Below are 23488 nucleotides of genomic sequence, written 5' to 3'. Positions count from 1 at the left end.
TTTCTTCATGCAAAATTTCCTTGTTCTAGATACAGAGTGGCCGAAAAATCTCGTATTTTCGGCTCATTTTCCAGTTTTTGGCTATTTCTGCCCTATCTAATCGGATAGAGAAATTTGCTCTCGCCTTTTTTTGAGATTATAAAATTCTGGATAAAAAGAAATCATTTGGAACTCTCTATCTCCAATGAGTACTAAGTTATGATTTTTCAAAAATGAATAAAATTTAAAGAGAAAATAAATTCTGATGAATTTTAGTTTTTGATCAACTATATATCTTCCGATTGTTACCATTTAGATTTATAATTCGAAATCCCTCTGGGCGTATTTTTCTGCTCTACAATAAATTTTCCATTTTTCGACCGAATTTGACTTTTGATGCATGATTTTAATGTAATTACAATATAAATTGCAAGCACCAATGTATATAGTGACTGGACTAATGGATTATGAATACATAACAATAATAATAGTGGATATTTATTTTTACCTTGGTCGAATAATCCTGATAGAATTTGCTGTCTTAGAAATATTCCAAGAGTTGTAACCAGATCTTCGGGGCTATAATCGATTGGATAGAATAGGTTGTCCACTACCCTGCAACAAAAGAACAAAAATCATAAATATAATATGTATACATGAAAAAATTATGAATATAATGAAATGGAAATATGGAATTACTGTATGGAGTTGTTTCTCTCTCACATAGTGAATATCGATCAGAACACATTTGAATTTCATGGAGGTGAAGATTAATTCAATTGGGCTACTATGAATAGACTTGACTTTTGTATTTTAAAATATAAATTCCACCCACGCACAAGCCTTGAACTCATGTGGGCATCAGAATCAGCAACCGTACATAATTTAAAATTACATAATCAGAATGAACAAATCAATAGAAAGATACAAATGTAGCAATTACAAGGAAGAAAGATACGAAATTGCAAAATTAAGATTTTTATATGTACTTACTTTGTTATGGCTTCAGCGGTGGCCTTCCTTACTCTGCTATCCTGATCCCCCAGCTGGGTGATCAACACCATGTTGAATAACTTATCTTGAAAGCTTGAATTGCCAATAACATAGTGTATGGTCAGATAGTTAAGAGAGGAGAGAAGTTCCACAGCTTTAACCTGAAATTTAAAGGAGAAAACTGTTAAGATATCAAATAAAATCTAGTTTAAATAAATTAAATCAATGTATCTACATCAATGCTCTTCTATGAAATACACGGACTTCAAAAATGTGACTCACTATAATATGCATTTTTTCTTATATATAGCCGAGAGGAACATCAATTCATTTGTTGAATATTTGTAAGCTACATTTGACGATAAGCGAGAGAGTGTGGATGACTGGTTTGCTAGTGTTTGCCTTCACTGCCATTCGCTTGATATGGCTCCGAATTTTGTCGAGCAGACCTGAAGGCCAGTGGCCAACCTAGCATCCACAAATGGCCACATTGCAGTGTGGATGGCAAGATCAACGTGGCCAAGCCACTTGGCCAGCGACTTGGCGATAGTGAGGACTAGGCATTAGCAATAGCCTAAGAAGCAATTAGACCTAGATCCTAGGTGACAGAACCTAGAATCCTAGAACCTAGCTACTTGAGGTGACATTCACTTCATCGAGATCTCAGTTAATCAAGAATCAGCCCGGGTAGTGAACTTTTCAGTACGTCAAGTTTTCAGTTAGTCAAGTTCCGGTTGCTTTCAGAAAGTACAGTGGATACAGAATCATATATTTAATTTTTAAAATATCAAAAAATATGAATACCAGCATATTGCCATTTGAAAGCAATAACCTTACCTCTAGCCTTTAACTATCTTTTCCCTAAACCATTCTCACTAATCCCTAACTAGTGTGCAACGGTGTAGCTGACTGTGGATCAGCCGGCAACGAAAACTTTATGCCGTGAAACTGGACAAACTCAATACTTCATCTTCCCATTTGTTACAGTATCTCAAGAAATGGTCAAAATAGGTAATTGATGAACTGAGATCCTCCCGCTGCCTGACTGCCTGATTTAGTAGTTCTCATAAATAACAGTAGTTCTCATAATAACTGATTTAGTAGATCTCACAACAGAATTAGGAGATAAATTATGAGTATTTAGATTTCAATTAGGTCGCGCCTGACAAATGTCAGGGCGAACTACTGTTTTAAACGAACAGTGAATAACTTTGGCACTAACTGAAATTTACTTAATCACTTAAATCATAATCAAATCCCACCACTTTTATATCATAGTTACCTTGATAAGCCAATAGGGATTGTTGCTGAGAGCTGTCAATGCATGAAGGATTGGAATGCAGGATTGACTGTCTTTGCTGCCGAGCAGAGCATCCAAGCAGGTGGAGACACCAGTCAACGTGTGCCTCACACAAACATACGACTCGTCTTCTAAGCACTGAAAAATTAATACAGATATATGTCTGAAATAAGTTTTAATGAAAAAGATTCTAAGGTGTCATATTTAACATTTAACTATTAATTGAAAACATAGTGAGAGACAAATTAAAAATGTTATCAATATTGGTATTCATGATGTTTCTTTAGCTAGCTAAACATCTGTTTTTTTCTTAAGTTGTGATAATGAGATCTCCAGCTTGAAGCCCGTTTCCAAATGGAAACTTATGTAACCCATCATTATAACCTCACATTTGAAACTGAAAACTGGGTAAAGAGTTTACAAACCAATATGGCCACCATTTCAACAAAAATGACCGTTTTTACACTCGGTTTCTCGACAGTACAGCACGACAAGACATGACAGGAAGCTCTCTGATTGACTGATTCTCAATACATCAACCTAATCAGCCAATCAGAGAGCTCCCTGTCCTCTCGTGCCGTGCCAAAATTAGGAGTTAACACGACAACGCACTAAGGCCCGGTTGCACAACATCCGGTTAAATTTAAACTGTGATTAATTTCACGAGAACCAATCAGAGGTTTTTGAAAGGACGGCTTCTCTGATTGGTTCTCGTGGAATTAATCAAGGTTAAAATTTAACCGGCTGTTGGGCAACCGGCACTAAAACCTGCTTTATCTGTGGAAATCTATGAATCTATGAAAATGTTATTGAAAAATGACCTTATTGAGAAACACGTTTATTCATTACATTCTATTATTATTTTATGAAAATACAATTATTTATCTGCTATCTGGGCACAATTTTTTTTAAATGTACTTCTGCTATCTCGACTTGAAACTGAGGACCTGTTTCCGAGCTCGGGATTTAGCTAAGTTCTAGACTTTAAACAGCTGGAGTCAGAAAACTGGCTTTCCGAACGAGGCGTAGTCGTAGTCATAGTCAAAGTCACGTTTCAATTAAATTTCAAAAAACTAGAAAATTGAACACAAAATAAAATAAAGAGAAAATAGTGTAAAGTTTCAGCTATTTTGAATTATATAGGAATGTTTCATTTCGTCAGGAAAAACGTTTCACATATTATAGAAATGAGAAAAAAATTATTTTGCTGCAACTATTTACTGCGACTACGCCACGTTTTGGAAAGCCAATTTTCTGACTCCAGCTGTTTAAAGTCTAGAACTTAGCTAAATCCCGAGCTCGGGAACCAGCCCTAAGTTATCGGATAAAATAATAATAATAATAATAATAATAATAATAATAATAATAATAATAATATAATAATAATAATAATAATAATGTGATTAGTAATTTTATTTATAAAGAGGTAGAATAAAAAGAAGAAAAAGAAGACAGTAGTTCATCCTATATCCTATTTACAATGAGCTCCTCGGTCTGATAAATGCCAGTATCATATAACCAATTCCGTACTGCTCTTTTAAATCGATTCATATTTATTTCGTCCTTTGCGATCTGCGGGATTTTATTGTAAAATACCTCAACAATTAGCTCGTCGAGTTAACAGGCTAACCCAAAGACCATGAATACCTCTAATGTCATATTTATTTATTTATGGAGACAACAGGTTACCCCTAATGTGCCTCCTTCACAAATACAACAATACAAGATTATTATACAATGAAAATAAAAATTATGATTATATTATGAACTGAAGTAAGTATGAAAAATCATTTATTTGAAAATCACCTGAACCATAAGTGAGATGAGAGTCGCCAGGGGAATGTGTTTCTCGGAGGAGGCGTTGCTCAAAACAGTGCCGAGCGGGAGGTCGGAAGGATGGTTGCTATTGGACCAATCCGCGTAGCTGGCCCTGCCCTCACACAGCGCCGCCTTCACCAGATAGCCAATCAACGACCCCGTCAGGCCACGGATCTGCTGGTCCGCATGCGTCGCGAAGCTCAGAACGTCGCTCACGTGTGAGACACCTGAGCAAAAAAGAAAATTTCATACTTTCTGTTCAAGATTTACTCGAACTCGATTACAATGAACTTGTAATTGCTTTTTTTTTTTTTAATTTTATGTAGTTCTTTATCGTGAGATTCAAGTTATAAAGTGTTCCCTAGACATTCAATATTATTACTATTCGAATAATTAGAATATATAAATATTAGAATTATATTAGAATATAAACACTTATACCTTCTTATAGTAACAAGGTCACAGAACTATAGTGAAGTCCACGTTATAATGGCAGTATTTGATTAACATTAGCTTTGCTATCCTTGTTTATCATTCGACAAAGCAGACGTCCTTTTCTAGCTCCGCAACGTTGCCCGATATTGCTGCTATCCTTGTCTTACATTTGACAAAGCAAATAGCGTTATCCTTTCCTAGCTTCACAATGTTGCCAGATCTTTTTATTAGCAATGTACAAATATAAAATATTGACAAAATATTCAATCCCAATTAAAAAAATTCAAAGTTGCCAGATCGTTTTTAAAAGTGTGAAATATAATAATTCAACAAAATATGTAATCATTTATGAAAATTAATCATTTAATCATTGAAAAATACAATTTTTTGGCGAATGAAATAGAATTTATCATTTTTAAGAAGATGAACAGTTGATATTACCATAGAGAAACAATAGCGTAAGTAGATATCCCATGGTATAGGGCGTTTATGTCGCAACTTTTACTGTTATCTCAAGCTGATAGTCCACGTAGTTCTTTCCTGTGAAGCTTTATGACGCTGGTAGTCTCTCATATTGTGCCGTTCATACACTCATACCCGGTCAAAACAGCAAAAGTCGACAATAATCGACAGTAATTGACTTGGGATAACAGTAAAAGTTGCGACATAAACGCCCTATACCATGGGATATCTACTCATGCTATTGTTTCTCTATGATATTACACACATATGCCGGTATCAGCTACATTCTATACAAGGCAGTGACAAGGCACAGTATAGGCAACGCTGTTCTATCTTTCTCCACTGTCATTATAACGTGGACCTAACTATAAGAAAATAGGAAGACATCCAATCTATTTAAATCATATTCAGGAAAACCAATGCAATTTTGTATATCTATATCACAGTAGAATAACACACGACATTGTGACCTGATGTTATAGATATTATATTGTACAATAATATTGACCGGATAGGGACCGCTCAAAGTTAGCTGATTAGCATTAGTTTACTATCCTTGTCTGTCATTAGATGAAGCAGATAGCTCTACCCTTTTTCAACTCTGCTGCACCGTTGCCAAATCGTTCGCAGGATGTGAGAATATAATGAACTACTAGAATATTTCACCTCAATTATAAAAATGTATTATTGAGCCATGAAAAGATGTATTTTCTTGGTTATTATAAAATATTTGAGACATAATTTGAGATGTATAAATTAGAACTGGAACCGTTTTTGGCTTTAGCATGTCGTACTTTTCTAGAAGTTGTTTGATTCTGAATGATTGAATAAATGAATAATTTATTTTAAAAGCTTACCATTACTGGTGGTTTGTCTCCGCCGATCAATGTGCATGAGGAATACCCTGGGCATTATCCTGAGCACTTGAGAGAGACAGTTGAGAGCTAACGCACGCACACTCACTCGCACCCTGATTCCAGCCTCTTCTGGCAGCAGAAACTTGACGAATAGATGTCGAGCACAGTGCACCAAAGCTGGCCCCGTATCAATCACTGTTCCAATATCCCAAACCTGAAAAAAGTCGTGAAAATTAGAATTGACCACATCCGAACAATACTTAGTAATATTCATAGTTTAAATTGAGTTACATTCATTACAATTTATCGATATCAAAGTGCTTATATGTGATTTCCAATATGTTGAGCCTGATTTAGTAAAGAATTGAACTATTAACTTTCTTTTCTGTTTTTTTCTGTTGTGAAGCTAATGTTGTAGTAGATAATGAAAATCATCCACATACATATTCAACTATCCATATTGGAAAAAAAGACTAGAAATTCACAACAGCTTCTCCATGTGGTGTAATTGCTACACCATTATCAATATTTCAATATTTTACTAGAGATTACTAGAATGGATAATTGTGAAGCAACCAAGACTAGAACGCATATGAATGACTATACTAGAATATGTGGTAGCAAGTTTACTACAGCTATAACAGTGTAGCAGCACTTTTACTACAGTTTCTAGAGATTGATAGTGTATAGAGATTCAGAGGGAGATTCGTTAGATATTGCACAAAAGCCTGTTAACTTTCAATCCTGATTACATGCCACGAGAACCAATCAGAGAAGCTTTCTTCTCAGAACAACTGTCTCTGATTGGTTCTCGTGAAATTTAATCATTTTTTTGTAGTTAAGAAGTTGATATTGTGGTAATTATTTGTATTGAATGAAAAAGACTAAGAAATTGTCAAAAAAACACAGATTTTTTTATACTTAGAAAGACCGGTTTCGGTTATTACAAACCGGTGTTATTACCTACCTCTGTAGGTTTATCAGGGACTGACAATAGTGTAATAACCGAAACCGGTCTTTCTAAGTATCAATAAATCTGTGTTTTTTTGACAATTTCTTAGTCTTTTTCATTCAATAAATTTAATCATGATTAAAATTTAACAAGCTTTCGTGCAACCGGGCCTCAGACCAAAAGTTTACCTCATCTAGACTTTTCAATAAATAAGTAATTGAGACAATTTCAAGTAGTTTCATTTAATAAAAGTCTCTACAATCCATCTTCACTACAAAGCAAAATTAAATAGAAAGTTCTTCAATTCATGATCATTGAATAATTTATTCGGCAAGTAGTAGCAGAAATTTAAATTTCCCACCACTGCGAAAAGCTCACTTTAAAAGTATTCTCTGATACTTTTTCACTACCTGCTTCTGAACAAAGAGATGTCATAAAATCATAGATGACTTTTCTACCGATTTTTGAATTGCTTTCTACTCGCCTGTTTGACGCCTGCATTGGCTGTGGGAGGTGGTGAAGGCGAGTCATCCCGGCCAATCAGCTGCTCAGACTCCAAACTGGGCGCCCGCTGCAGTGAATCGCTGACCACAGGCCTCATCGAAGACGGCTCACTTTCCACCTCAGACATGTATTCTTGGTCGGTCTCATCTCAAAACAAAAACAATTCAAATATTAAATATAGCTCTTATTCTTTTTGTACTTTGTAGTTTATTCGTTTCTTATGGCTTCATGACGGCTCTGATTCATAGTCTATCTTTTTATGCTGATAATGTCCAAATAAATCCATGACTTTAGGTAATTAGGTAGAAATGATACAATGAGTTGCAGACGGAATAGAAAACAGCCACTTCAGCCATGATATAGTAAGGTCCTCGTTATAATAGCAGTGTTTGATTAGTAATGGTATTGCTATCTTTGTCTATCATTGAACAAGGTCTATAAATACAGGTCATGACACAGTCCCGTGATGCATTGCAAAAACAACATTATGTGGGGTCTTTATGGCGGTACATTAAAAATATTCCAATCTGCTCACCAATTATCAAATTTATCAGCTGTTATCATTATAGATTGAACAACATAAATGTGTTATTTTGTTATATTGTTCAAGGATTATTGCTTGGCTTTGAATTGTAAAATAAATTCTTCCCACAGAATAATAACATTTAGATTCCAACTAGGAACTCAATTGTTGATTTTTAGATTGGGAACTACAAACTCTTTTTGAGGTTTGGCTTTTGTCCCAATACCTTATGAATCATAACAAGTTACAAGAATAAGAACAAATTTTAATAATGAAAAAATGAATTATTGAACCATTTATTATTGAAATTCCATCATTAAAAAATCGAAAACCTGAATTTACATATTATCTGAACCAGAATATTGTTTTTAAAAAGCATAATGCATGATTTTGTTATGACCAGATTGGAATATTTCAAATCTACCTCCATAAAAGACCCCACATAATGGCCGCTCCATAAGGAACACGAGTGTCATGACCAGTATGTTTATAGACCTTGTCATTAGTTATACCCATTGTTATCGTATAGTAGCTGATACAGCACTTAGAATAGTATATAAGCTCTAGTAATTAAGATTTTGTCTCATTTCTGTATTTTGGGCAGTCACTAAGCCGGTTTGTTTCTTGAATAAATCTTTTTAAAAAGGATGTCACGTGTTCCATTTACTTAAATATTGAACAGAGCTGATATAGTGAGGTCCACGTTATAATGGCAGTGGATAAAGATAAAAGAATAGCGATGCCGATTCTCTGTATTAATATAATTATATTACACAGTCAAAAACATAATTGTGGACCTAGAAAAGGATATTACCACCGGCTTTGTCAAATGATAGACAAGGATAGCAAAACCAAAGTTGATCAAATACTGTCATTATAACGTGGACCTCACTATAGCGCTATCTCTTTCACGCTTTACTCTGTTGCCAGATCGTCTTTTAACAATGTTGAATTAATAATTAACAAAATATTTCATCTTCATTTAAAAAATTCATTACGAAATTATTGAAAATATAATTTCTTGCTATATAACATATAATTTATTATTTTAAACAAGAATAACAGTTGATATTACATCAATAAACCCATATCAGCTACCGTCTATAGAGGGCATTGACAAGACAGAAGATCGGCAACGTTTTTCTCCTATCTTTCTCCACTGCCATTATAACGCAGACCTCACTATAGTACACTGAAGCTGCAAAGGTCTAGATGCTATAGTTAGATTCACTTTAAACTGTTAGCAATTCCATAATAATGGTTCTTTTTTCACACACTAAAGGCTATATTGTATATTATATATTTTTATATAATGAATATATATATTTCAATTTATATAATTAAAATAATATAATTTTGTATATTATACACTAATAATTGCCAATTAAATAAATAAATATATAGTACGATCCTATACTGTTCAAATGGTATTAGCATAGAGAAACAATAGCGCAAGTAGATATCCCACGGTATAGGGAATTTATGTCGCAACTTTTACTGTTATCTCAAGTCGATTACAGTCGGTTATTGTCAATTTTTACTGTTTTATTGGGGTGAGAGTGTATGAACGGCACAATTTGAGAGACTACCAGCGTCACACAGCTGCTTAGAAAAGAACTACGTGAACAATCGGCTTGGGGTAACAGTAAAAAATGCGACATAAACGCCCTATACCATGGGATATCTACTTGAGCTATCGTTTCTCTATGGTATTAGCCAGTTGGACTAATATCAATTAAGGTTCGATTTAAATCAATTATATGGATTTGAATAGAATTGATAAAATATAATTATCAATGATGTAGAAAATGAAAATCGAGTTTTTATCGACCGACATTGTGCAAGCTACGACATTAATAAAGCTGAATTCCCACGAAACACTTTCAAAATCCGTGTCAGATTCAGTGAAAATATTCTCCCCATGAGTTTTGATAAGACTAGTCACTCAAACTTTGTGGGAGAACTGAGAGGGAACTCATACGAATAATATTCTCACTGTACCGGAAACGGACACTGATACTGATACGTGGGAATCCAGCTTTAGATGCATTTTCTGCCACATCAAACGAGGGAAAACAATATATGGACGATTTTCACTTCAATAGATCGAAAAATTATAATCTGCAATATGATTCACTTTAACCATTAGGCTACTTTCAAATGTAAATTAAAATTTGAATAAATACTTCGTGGCGGTTGCACAAAAGCCGGTTGAATTTTAATCGTGATTGATTTCATGAGAAAAAAATCAGAGAAGCCTTCTTTTCGAAAAAAAATTCTCATGAAATTAATCACGATTATAATTGAAGTAGCTTTTGTGCAACCGGGCCTAAATGTTTTGATTTTTTTTCAAAATCAAATTTTAAAAGGAACAATAAAAAATTGAAGAATGCTTTCAAACTCCTGAAATGAGTGTATTTTTAATTTTAGAATAATTATCAACTATTTTTGATATTTCACCCTGTGACCCTGGTTCCCCTCCAGATATGAAGTGAACTGTAAGATGGAGCCTCTGTTGCATGATTGATTTCTCAGTAATTAACATAGGAATTAAGAAACGTCGATCACACCATCACTCCAATCTTACATACCTTGCGTAGAATCGGAAGCTCGATTTGGGAACATGGAGGTAACAGTGCTTTGTACCCATTGTTCAACCTGGCCACCCTTGAACTGAGGACAATCTTCCATGGGATCAAGGAGGGCAGACTCATCAGCCTGCACTGAAGACGTCACCACGCTCATTTGGCCTACAAAACATCAATTTCAAATTAAACACATAAAATCACTGTTCAAGGGGAACTGCACCGTTCAATTTATTTTCAAATTCAACTTATCACAAGTATTTTAAGCCTAGGTGATGATGAAGGGATGAATGATGATACAGTACAAACGTTTCTATTATTTATCATGATTTCATGAATGGACCAATGGAGAGATGAATAGCTGAAATGAAACTTGAGAATGAATAGCTTGAAATGAGAGCTTTGTCTCCTGTTTGGCTCAGTATAAGCATATCAGCTACAAATCGGTTTCAATACGGATTATAAATACAATAATTTATTAGTCTTCTAGCTAGCATTTTACATTTTCTTCATCAATTTGTATGATCAGCTTATCTTGAAAGAGTGAACTACAAATTGGGATCGAAATAGATTTTCTAGTGATATATTTTTTTCTGACTTGATTTATTCAAATCTGTGAAAATACCCATAGACGTTGTGAAGAATTACCAGACTAACAATATTATCGTCAATAATAGCTAGTGAGAATAGAGAAGCATTAAACCATACCCCCTAACAAAACGTTGAATTTCATATCAACATTTTGGTAATGAGAGAGCAACTAATGAGAAACATTTATTCTGGCATGTGTGTAGCTTGAAGGTGTGTGATCTACACATCGGGTAATTGACACCTTAGACCATTTATAGAGTAGACACGGCCAACTGTATATTCATACTAAAAGTCGTTGAAGCCAACCTCTCTACTGCCAAATTCGCCCACGTCGACGTCACAACAGTTTGTTGTGTAAGTGTTTGTGGAGTTTAACTTACATTGTTGTTGAACAATGCATTGTTGTTAGCTTGGTTGTGACGTCAATATGGGCGGATTTGGCAGTAGATGTTGGCTACAGAGGCTAGACTTCCCAGCGTGTCTACTCTATAAATGGTCTAAGATTGACACAGTTGCGAATAAAATTCTAATATACAATGCAATTGACTTATCGAATTTCTGAATATTCATAGACCTATTCATCATTATCGTTACAGTTTGGAGCTTTTCGCCTTGCACAGCGCATTTTGATTATAGACAAAACTTCGACACTGTTATTTGTCAAAAATACTAATATCTGGTAATTTATTTGGTTTAATCGAGTACTTTCCTTGTTAGAAATTGAAGTTAGTCAGCGGAGAAAAAATAAATTGCTTAACATTTTACACAGTTATCATAAAAACCCAACCTTCATACTGCCTTTTCACTTGAATTGAACTCATAGATTTGTTACTCAAAATTAGTTGCTCTCCATAGAATTATTGGGGAATCATGATTCCCCAATGTCTTCCCTGTTTATTCACGTTACTATTAATAATGTTTCAACTCACACACAGCATTGAAATTGATTATTTGAAAACTTATTACTTATGAATTTCATCAGCCTTGACTAACATGAAAATTTACTATTTTACTCACACTGGAGTTTGTGTATTGGTACTGAAACATGCATATAGGCTATTTTTGTGTAAATGAGTGTGATAGGCTATTTCAAATCAAAAATCAAATCAAATTTTATTTCGCACTTCAGATTTCATTTGGACATTTTCAAGTGTTGAATAGATTAAAAATTGAAATACTTGAACAGCCACTGGGACAAAAGGTATTCATATGAAAATTTCAGCTGATTTGAAGATATTATTTTGAAGTTTATTTAAATGAAGATGTATCTTGATTTTATTTGGACATTTTCAAGTGTTGAATTGATTAAAAATTTAAATACTTGAACACAGCCACTGGGACAAAAGGTATTTTGAGCAATACTGTCAATTACATGACAATTCATGCTGATTTGAAGATATTATCGAATATTCGGTACGGTAAATAGTTTCAATGTTGAAAATTATATTCATGATCATTTATTTCAAGTTAAAAAAATATTTAAAGTATAATTTTAAATATTTACAATATTCCCTATTGCTCACTATATTTAGTTCAACTCACTTAAAGTGCGTGAAGATAACTTATTGGAGTTATCAGATGGAAGTATTCTGGTACGAGAGAGTCCGGCTGGAGCAGTGAGAACACTGGTGAGTTGTGGCAGATTACAGGAGAGCAACTGCAGTAGAGTTTCAAGAGATCCCGTCACAACATTCTGATCCTGATGCTGACTCCAGTGGAGACACAGTTCGTAAACCTGGAAACATTAAAAAAAAACAGTGTATAAAACCTATTTACTTATTATGAAATGATAGAACGACCTGTGATTGAATGAATTACAATTCAACATTTTTTTATTCAACATACATTCTTTGATAGACCGAGCAAACATCTTACTAATATAGACCTACATCAACATTGCAAAAATCCCATCTTTTTATAAATCGAGTTTCAAATCAAAATTGAATAATACTATTTATTGAATAATTGAACCCTGTAAATTAACTGGGTTGAATGATAAATACTGGATGAATGATAATAGCATTGTCACAATGGTTCAGAAACATTTACATATCATTTGTTGTTAAGAAATTGATAGTTTACAGATGGAAATTCCCGATCTGACAAATAATTTTGAAAAGTAGCGCTCATCGAATTTCCATCTAGCTGTTTACCCTGTTGTCAATATTTGCAGTAGCAAAGAATTGATGTGTCTTCGGGGTGAATTACAGAATTTAATTTGGAATTTCCTTTAATGTGATAGTTGATAGTTGATTGTTTTAATAAATTGATAGTTGAAAATTGCATCGAATGCACTATTTCTATAAATAGTTCACGAGAAAAGAATCAGTTGTAATAAGAAGCTTTTCTTGTGACTGATACATAATAGTAGATTATCAATTTCTAATGCAATAATGATGAACTTTGTAGAGGATAACATGAAGTTGCAATTGTTTTTTGTTCCCATCAGTTATTTTTGCATAATGAAATAAGAATTGTTTACCTTCCGCACAAATATTCACTTTCAATTAATTTGTGATTGCAATAGTAGGAGAAAACATTTCAAGTATGTCTCACTTGTATGAATCTATCGATCGGTGGTGAAGAGTCAGGGGAGGTGGCAGGAACGCCTAGGCTGCTATTGAGCGAGTTGGCATCTTCCTTTGACGAATTGCAGAAATGGGGCAGCAGTTGACGCGTCAGGTTCAACACACCCAGTAGCTCTGGTATTGACTGGTCGTCTTTCACGGGAAGAATGGACTCTGTAATGACGAAAATTAACAATCGATGTAATCGGCTAGTTATAATACAAATGATAGGTGATAGAAGTTAGGCTTATAGAAATGAATAGTCCTGTGATGCATACAATATTTTTCCACCAACTCAAATATTTATAAAAGCACTACCTACTCATAAGTTCTTGCTTCAAGAATAGTATTCCATCATAATATTTATTCACCGCTATAAAACACGGAAAAGGCTCACAGAGCAACATTCGCTACATTAAAGCTACATAGGAACAATAGTGAGAAGGATAACGTTAGGATCTCTATAGTGAATATCATGATCCTAAAGGTGCAATTCCTTAGCGACGGCTCTACCATTCTAGCCGCTCAGCTGCTATTAGTTGTTATAGAATATATATAGATATAATAAATAGGTACTTAATATCATACCGAATCGTAGTGTCGGCGCTAAGGAATTGCTCCTCTAGGAGAAACATCAGTAAATCAGTATTCTGTTCCAGATACTAAAATACCACTTAGGATAGAAGATGCAGAAAATAGAATATCAATCATTATTGAGATTGTTCTTTTCCCGTGCTCAAATGCACTCTGTCCATGGATTAAGTTTGCATGTTACTTTGAATTCGAATATCAATTGATTTTAAATGAATGAACAACTACGAAATAGTAACACTGTTATAGCATATAATATCATCTTCATAATAATTATCAGAATCCCGCCATTTGTTGATACTTGAATTTTATTTGGTAAAGTTTCTAAGCGGAAATATTACAAAGTATTGAATATCATTCAAGTAATCGATATTGATCATTGATCAACGGTGAAACATATTTCGTGTTTACCCACCTACATATTTTGGAAAATGAATAAAATCACAGAATTAATAATAGCAGTTTTTTAAATTATAGGAGTTTTCTCTGATAAAATGTAATAAATGAGAACTACTAACCCACTACTGTATTCAGTGTATAGCTAAGAAATATCTGCGGTTTCCGGCAGTGCAGACAGACTGCCAATATACTACTAGCAGCCGTGCGCCTTACTACTGTATTGTCAGAGGAGAGGTTGGCCAGGAATGTTCTCAACAAGCTCTGAAAAAGATTCATAACAAATCATTCATATATCATGTTATTAAGATGTCACTACAGCAAAGTTCTCAATCATTATATCCATATTATTCGTTTCAGCAATCATCTGATAATCATTCTTAGCAAACAACAATTCATGAGACAATTATTCACACAATATTATCAAGATGTTACAGCAACTAGGTTTTCGAGAAAATGTATATATTATTTGTTTTGACAATAATTTTCTAATCACTCTTAGCAAACAATAATAATTAGGTAGAGGTAAAGTTTTGGGCTTAGTCTCTTGTTCTCTCCCAATCATTGTATATGATTTGTGCTTGTATTTAAATGAAACGATGATAATCATCAAATGTCAGATTCAAATTATAAAACTACTTCTTCCTAGTCATACTTCCTAGATACTATATACACGAAAATAGAAGATACTAGATCATGTTACTATATAATTTCCAACAGTCCTATCAGTAAAACGTTTTGACTACAAAAAAACCATCTTGAAGTTCGTTCAGTAGATCAAATCAACTTTGAAGAATCACTAAGGGCCGGTTTCCGAGCTCGGGATTTGGCTAAGTTCTATACTTTAATCAGCTGGAGTCAGAAAATTGGCTTTCCGAAACGGGGCGTAGTCGTAGTCATTGTCAAAGTCACGTTTGAATTAAATTTCAAAAAACTAGAAAATTAAACACAAATAAAATAAAGAGAAAATAGTGTAAAGTTTCAGCTATTTAGAATTATTTAGAAATGTTTAATTTCGTCAAGGAAAATCGTTTCCAATATTATAGAAATGAGAAAATAAAAACTGCGACTACGCCCCGTTTTGGAAAGCTAATTTTCTGACTCCAGCTGTTTAAAGTCTAGAACTTAGCTAAATTCCGAGCTCGGAAACCGGCCCTTAGAATTCACATTGAATAAATTCAAATATCCAACAATAATTTTGAAGTTCCAATCAGGCTGAATGAAGATAACAATATCAATAAATTTTTACTCACCTTTATATCATTATCAGTTGTGAATGTACCAAGAGCTAGAAATATTTTTGGCATTGCAGTGGCCAAAGTTTCAAGAACCAGTTCTTCTGTTCTCTTGGCGATTTGTATGATGCACGGAACCAAATTCTGTATGAATGGTTTCCCTTTCTGTGGCCTAAAAAAAAAAAACATTTTGTTCATAATCATTTCATATGGTGAATAATGCACAACTATTCAAGTACAAATTTCTCCAGAGTTATCTGTGTTTCTGGTGAAATTTTAATATTTTATTTCTAATCTTTCCGATCCCATCTCTATTCTAACGTACCAACGCAAAAATGAGCCGCTCTTGATCTCAGATTTTCAAATGAGAGTAAACATTAACTGAGGAACTTGAAATTCAATTTTTGTATTGCATAAATGAATTTTGAAATGATTCGCAAATTTAAATTGGATTGAATCATAACCTGTATTATACTTCAAATCAACAATTCTATTGCAATTTGTAAATCTAAAAAATGACAATGGTTTCAGCCCCTGTCTTGATAAAAATAAGAATTACTTTGAAAAAGTATTTACAAGACCACTACGAAAATATTTTTACTGCTACTTTTGTAATTAGAGTAAACAAGTTAGATTTGGATAGAATGAAACGATAACTTGATTTATTTTTCAAAATTCGAAGACTGAAAAAGAGATTTTTCCTTGTTTGATTATAAATGAGTTTTCCCTTTTCCTTATGAACTCAGTGTTGTACTACGTATGCCAGCGCACAAACCTAGATTTTGCTGGCATTGTCAGATTGAAAACTTATTATTTTTAGTTCATGATTGTATGTGTTGAATGGAATCTTTCTGTGCATTTTTTAGTTATCTATTATTTATAAATCATACATTGCATTCATCTATTGTATTGTTTTCAATTTGATAAAATAAGTTTAAATTTGAAAAAAATATATGAAATATAAAAGCTATGATATACATTCTAAGGATTAGAGTACCTTATCATATGAGCCAATTCTCCAAACCGCCAGAGGGCAGCTCGAAGACTGCGTGCCTTTCCATTGGCTTTTATTTCCTTGTGCAGCTCCACCAATACTTTCACTATATTACTTTCCATCATCGCCTGGAACGTGAACAGAATAAATATTTCAAATTTAGAGCCAAATTCAAGAATCAATCATTTTCATGACTTGTTCTGTCCATTGCCTAAAACTCTTGATTATAATGCTTGCAAAAAGTTATTCGACGAATATTTGTTTCAATTCTTATTATTACAAACCATTGGACCAATTCACACTGGAGTGGCGTGGTGCTGACCTGGCACGGACACTATAAAGCTGACTTTTATAACTTCCATATGAACATACGGTTCAATGCAAACAGGAGTGCCATGGCAAAACGCTAGGCTACTCCAGTATTGGACCATATTTTAATATAGGCGTGATGTGGAAGTGGCAAAGAGTCAATGCAAAGCCATTGCTACTTCATTTCAGTGTGAATTGGGTCTAATAAGTTAGTTGTAATCAACAATCGATGACTATCAACTTTTACTTATCGAGTTGAATTTAAAATGTCAAATTATTTTTAGATTTTTTTAAAGAATGCATTAATTAATTGATTCGAGAATCAATTAAGATTCAACATATATTTGTGCTATAATATGAATAGAAATATAAATCTAAAGCTGCCGGAGTTAATAGCACGAATTATCAACAAAAAGTAATTAACTTTACTGAATCGTCAAAAATTTCTCTTAACAAAAGTTAATGGCCCATATGAATAAAACCAGAGCAAATGCTCATGAGCAAGAGCATGGAGCATAAGGTTTTGCTCATGAGCAAAAGGTAGAAGCAAAAGCATTTGCTCATTTTTATATGAATAAGCTTTACCTTATGCTCCTGAAAACTCTGGAGCAAATGCTCACGTATTTTAGGGATTTTTCATCAGCTGATTCGCTTTTGTAGCCTTAGTTTGTTTTTATAGCTCACGAAAGCGCTAAATATGCAAGTAGGGTGCACCGCTTGTGTTTGCGTCGTCTGCTCTGTTTTCTATTTATGAATAGAGTTTTAGTTTAGTTTAGAATTTTGAAATAATAGCGTGAAAAAATGTCATCTCTATAGCAATCTTCAGCATATTCTTATAATATCAATAGCCTTTTTATAATCGTCCACACTCTCATCTTCTTAAATGCCTATTTCGTATTTTGTGATGGCTATCTTTATTACAGGTAGCTATCTTTTGTATTTTTATTCTTTTTTAGGGGTAATGGTGATTTATATCATGGTTGAATTTAATAAGAGTTTTATAGTTGTCAACTATTGGTTGTCATCGTATCTGGTATAGTTTACTCTTCCTCTTACGGATTAGTTGAGCCATTTTACTATGAGCAAAAGGTGATAAGCTGCTCTAGACTAGACTCACCTTTTTTGAAGCATTTGCTTCAAAAGTTGAGCAAATGCTCTAGTTTATTCATACAATTTTGAGCAAAAGCTTTTACTTTTGAGCAAATGCTCAAACTATTTTTTTTTATGAGCATGAGCAGAAGGTTTTGCTCACGTTTATTCATAGAAAATGAAGCAAATGCTCCATATTTTAGAAGTATAAGCAAATGCTCAACTTTATTCATATGGCCCAATAACTCGTGTTTTTAACAGAAAATTCCTTGTTATTAGTGAAAATGTCATTAACATATATTAATTACTTTTGTCACTAGCCAAAACATGTTGTGACTAAAAAATTTTAAAAAGGGTACTTGAATTTCTATTCAAGAGTAGCCCTGAAGAACAAAGACAATCTGTGCTATTATGTTAGTGCTGGACATGATGTATTCAATAATGAAAGTTACATAAGCAAGTCAATTAATACCTTAAACAAAGCCAGAATTCTTTGAAGAATGTTTTGACTTTGCAATGAACCTCTTTTTACAATAAACTATATCTCTTTTTTAGCATAAGAGAACATAACCAGAAATACAAATCAACGTTGATACAAAGTATACAAGTGTATCTTCTTACCCTTATGATTCTATTGAGAGACTCATCAGCCGCCATGCGTATATTTGAATCAGGATCATCGCACATGTGTAGCAGAGTTTCCATGGAGTAGGACAAATAGGAAGGCAGCTTGGGGGCGTTTCGTGCGGCTGGAGAGCACATCAGATCTGCTACTGTCACACATAGTATGGCTTTCTCCTTTCGTCTGAAATGAAATCGTTAAAATTGAATTGTTGAAAAATGAAGGAGATTCTATTCGACTTAGCATTATAATTTTAAACAAAATTTTGCCAGTGAACACTGCAAGGTGAAATTTTGCAAAGTTTATACAACACAACCATTAACAGTCACAGTACATTCTTGGGCTTAATCTACCTTCATATACCATAATACAGAGAGTGGCTCTATATGGAGCAGAAACCTGGACGCTCAGAAGACAGGAGGAGAAGCTGGATGGATAGGATGCGGAATGAGGAGGTACTGCGTAGAGTAGGAGAGGAAAGGAATATTATGGCAGTGATAAGGAGACGGAAGCGGAACTGGCTGGGACACTTGCTGAGGAGGCATGGCGGCCTCCTTGTAATGGAAATGGAAGGGACTGTGGATGGAGGGAGGGTGCTGGGGCGGACGAAAGTGAAGATGGTGGATGATGTCAGGGAAAATGGTTGAGGATGAGAAGGGAAAATACTTCATGCTGAATAGAATAGCACAGGACAGAGGGGAATGGAGATTCAATTCAATTATTTTTATTCAACAAATGTACAGATACATTGAATAACGTCATATATAATAAAATAGCAAATGAAAGAGGAAGAAAGAGGAATCTACCCTGTTGTCTACCTTATGTTGTTTACCCTGCCCTAGCTCTGCCCTGACCTGCCCTAGGACAGAATACTGATGAAGATGAATATGACTATAATACATTATTTTTATATTTATTTTAATATCCCTTGAATATAATTTTTCCTCCATATTCTTTGACAATTGACAAAGTAGAAGGGATTATTTACTAGGAATATTTCGAATACATTTCTGAACATTCTGTAATAAAGTTGCTTTTGCTTTATTTAAATGGGAAGACTATTCGTAATTTTTATTGCGGCATTTCAATTCCTTGATCTGTTTTGTGGAGTATGCGTCTTGTTACATTCAGATATTGATTTAATATTGTATTAAGTGTGTTTAGCACTTCTCAACTCCATTTTATAGGGATTAGCTTTTGATAACAGTAGCCTAAATAAAGTATAATAAAAAGAGTGTTATGTTAATACACGCAATCCCTTGAAAATGTCTCTACAATGTTCAAGAAATGGAGCTCTGGCAATTACTCTGACAGCCTTTTCTGCATTAAAAAGATATCCTGCGCTTGTGATGCACAGCCTCAGAATATTAGGCCTTATTGAAAATGAGATTAAAAAATTCCAAAATAGGCCTGAGGAATATCATTTTGTCGTTATGATTACTTGATACTTGTTATTGTCGAAGACTCGGGATTCCAGATAGACAGTGTCACAAAAAAATGTTGGTTGTTAGATATTGAATAAATAATAGTCTACTCTTCATATCAACCAACCATCTTTATTTTAATACATTCAAGACTAAACTGTTATTAACGTTCTGGTAACTAAAGTATTGAAATCATAAGATGATAATAATAAATATCATCTGTAACATCTCCCTCTTCAAGACTTTATATTAGTCATATATTATCCTATATTCCCCTTTTTATTTTTCGTATATAAATTGTGTTTCTTCGCTGAACACCGACAAATACAATAATACGTTCAAGACTAGACTGTTATTAACTTTCTGGTAACTAATGTATTGAAATCATATGATAATAATAAATATCATCTGTAACATTGGTTGGTAGCCGTTTTGGCTAATCGTGGAAATAGAAACTGCCACAAAAAGGGTCTCATACTTAAGCTCGGCAAATGAGTAGAGTGGCCTGTCGTTTAGTCTTTGCTTCACTGTGCTAAGCAATTTAACACGTGGTAAATTTCTCACTTCACTGAGCAACTTGTTGAATATCCGAAAGGCTGCTGATGGATAGCAGTTGTAAGTGCTGCTCTACCTAGTATGGGGGGCCTCAAGGTCAGCTGCTCGGCGAGTATTGTGACTGTAGATTTTACCTCTTCTTCCTGGTTGGTCTATTAAATGTGTGAGGGAGCACAAATCAATGCATAGCATACTATCTGCTATCTGCTGATGGTAAGGATCCCCATAACCCTGAAGAGAGGTCCCTACTTACGGCACTCCATACAGACAGTGATCCCAGCAAAAGTGATAGTACTGTGTACTCTTTCAGGAGCAGCACATGTACACACAGGATCAGTCCATATATGAGGTGGCTGTGAAAGAGTGACTGATATGCCACCACCAAACTTTCTCTGCCTGCTACGTGTCTGAACTTTTTTAGCAGATATATTACCCTGGATAGTTTCCGGCACACTTTAGACACATGGTGATTTCATCTCAGCCTTCCACCTAGCCAAAAGCCAAGCAGCTTGACTGGTTCACGTTCTAACTCCTGTCGTCTCATTGAGCAAATAAGACTGTTTGTTTTATTTTCATTAAAGCTTGAGTATGTTTGCTGCAAACCAGTTCTGCAGATCTTATATTTGCCTCATAACTATTGTTCACAGTCACTATTTCGCTAACTCAGCTGTACAGTAGTGTCAACGGTGAAATGAGTGCATCATTGAAACAGTATAATAGGTCAAATAGGTCTAGGTGTAGGGATGCTAAGTTCTTACTTGTTCTCTAGCCAGTTACAGACGTACACCAGCCAATAGGCCCGCAGCCGCGGTTAGCTTTAGGATGTTCTTACAATATTGTGAATAAAACAAGGGATTTTGATAAAATGTTCATTGATAAGATGAATAGATTTAAATACATAAGCTTGCTAAGAAGCGCAATAGGCAACTAAACAGGCAAATATAGTAAAAAATAAGTTTTCTAAGTAAAGAGCAAAAAGTGGTTTGAATGATTGAAAGAGATTGACTTTATCATTACTATTACTTGATTATCATTCTATTTTTAAAATGATTGATCAGTTTGAACAGCACTTGAATTGATTGAAAGCAATAAATAAGAATAACTCTATTCATTTATGCACCTGTCATTTAATGAAACGTCATTACAAGTAAGGTTAAGTTGACAAAAATTTAATTCCATAAATTGACCAAATAAAATTTGTTTTTCACTCAAAGGCATTGACAAAATACGTGTAGAGTATCGGAGGAGATAAACGAAGCATAAAAGAAGTAAAATACTAAAAAAAGGGTATTTATGATACCGTATTACCTGACTGATTCATCAGAGATGGTTGAATCTTTCATAATTTTCAGTCCTTCCAGAGCTTTAACTAATTTGTCCAGAGCAGCCATTGTGTATTATTTCTACACAATTGAGTGTGAAATATTAGTTTTAAAATATCAAATTATTTTATCCTCATTTTAGTAATATTTGAGTGGAAATAAAACGATACTCTTGCATTCTGCAATTATGTTATCTTCCATCTTTCTTTCATTGATCATGATCAGCTGTTGGTGTTGAACATGAACAGCTGCTCTGCTTCCACATAGAATCGATTCTGCAATAACTAGAGTGGTATCATATTTTGATGGAATGAATTAGAATTCTATAAATGCGTATAATATTGACGGGTTTGTTTGACATGGTAATATTATTGAATCATTTATTGTGAATTTGATGATGTGGTGTTTTATTGATTCATAAATGAATGAAAATGCTATGATAGCTTGTGTGACAATTGAATACTCATCCTGCTTATAGTTCCAATGTCTAAATAAAGGAATTTGTAAGCAAGCGCAGAATAATAGTTATTTGTGCAACTGGTGCGCAAAGTGACAGTTTGCTGCACCGAAAGAAACGTTTACTTTTGGAATGGTTTCTTGAGTGCAGCAAACGAACTTTGCGCACATATTTCACATTAAATTTTTCCTACAGTTACCATTGAATATGAAATGTGGGTAATTATGGGTAAAATTCCCTGAAATCCATCAAATGTTTTTCTGTGCAATTTTATTATTAATAAAAAATTGCATGGTTGCCTGTAAAGTCGGTATACGGGCGAAAGTTTTACGTGACAATGACTTTGAGTGGTAAAATAATTTTAATGTGAATATTCATTCGTATAGTAGGAAGAGGGATGAAATAATAACTCACAATGAGAGTGAGTGAGAGGCACGCTTCCCTTCCACTCGGGCATGGTTAGCCCGCGCCCACCTAAGAGCGAGAGAGACAACCATTGACTTGACATTTTGAATTAGTGGCGCAGTCGCAGGAGATTGCTTGCGGCGCCTGCGCAGGTTGACTGCTCCGTTTCACTCTCTCTCCAGGTGAATGCTTCGGGTTGCTGGGCTTGCTGCTGCGAGCGTTGCTTGCCACTGCTCCTATTCGTGCTCTTTCCAGACGACCATGAACCGAAACGAACGCTCTCACTCGCTCTCATTGTGAGCGCATAACGTGGGAACGTAACACAGTTTCTTGAAGTGTCTCCCGGCAAACCAATTTATAAGACGTTGTCACATCAAAACCTTAATTTATTTAAAATTGAATTATAATGATTAGTAATTCAATTGAAAATTTATGTGACTGCTTGAAGGGGGTTTATGTTATGTAAGCATTGAAATTGCTATAATGAAGGCGGCACTTATAATGGCAGGCAGGCAAGGCAACA

General features: G+C 34.3%; 1 protein-coding gene across 2 annotated transcripts in view; it reads right to left on the bottom strand.

The window, feature by feature from the left end:
• The window catches only part of LOC111054382 (huntingtin), a 75945-nt gene extending 53623 nt beyond the window's left edge, over window positions 1-22322 (bottom strand). For both annotated transcript variants that reach the window (XM_039419484.1, XM_039419485.1), the window contains exons 1-14: window positions 22090-22322; window positions 18802-18985; window positions 16786-16910; window positions 15807-15960; window positions 14676-14817; window positions 13556-13740; window positions 12542-12734; window positions 10415-10573; window positions 7281-7447; window positions 5845-6058; window positions 4079-4317; window positions 2255-2410; window positions 973-1133; window positions 488-594 (exon numbers count right to left, since the gene is read on the bottom strand). In XM_039419484.1, coding sequence (XP_039275418.1) covers window positions 488-594; window positions 973-1133; window positions 2255-2410; window positions 4079-4317; window positions 5845-6058; window positions 7281-7447; window positions 10415-10573; window positions 12542-12734; window positions 13556-13740; window positions 14676-14817; window positions 15807-15960; window positions 16786-16910; window positions 18802-18985; window positions 22090-22172 — 2269 coding nt within the window. In that variant the 5' untranslated portion in view covers window positions 22173-22322. The remainder of the gene's footprint in view (window positions 1-487; window positions 595-972; window positions 1134-2254; window positions 2411-4078; window positions 4318-5844; window positions 6059-7280; window positions 7448-10414; window positions 10574-12541; window positions 12735-13555; window positions 13741-14675; window positions 14818-15806; window positions 15961-16785; window positions 16911-18801; window positions 18986-22089) is intronic.
• Between the last annotated feature and the right edge of the window lie 1166 nt (window positions 22323-23488).

Source organism: Nilaparvata lugens, chromosome 1 (assembly GCF_014356525.2).
Source record: "Nilaparvata lugens isolate BPH chromosome 1, ASM1435652v1, whole genome shotgun sequence".
In the NCBI taxonomy this organism is placed as follows: domain Eukaryota; kingdom Metazoa; phylum Arthropoda; class Insecta; order Hemiptera; family Delphacidae; genus Nilaparvata; species Nilaparvata lugens.
This window is presented reverse-complemented; position numbering and strand designations above follow the sequence as displayed.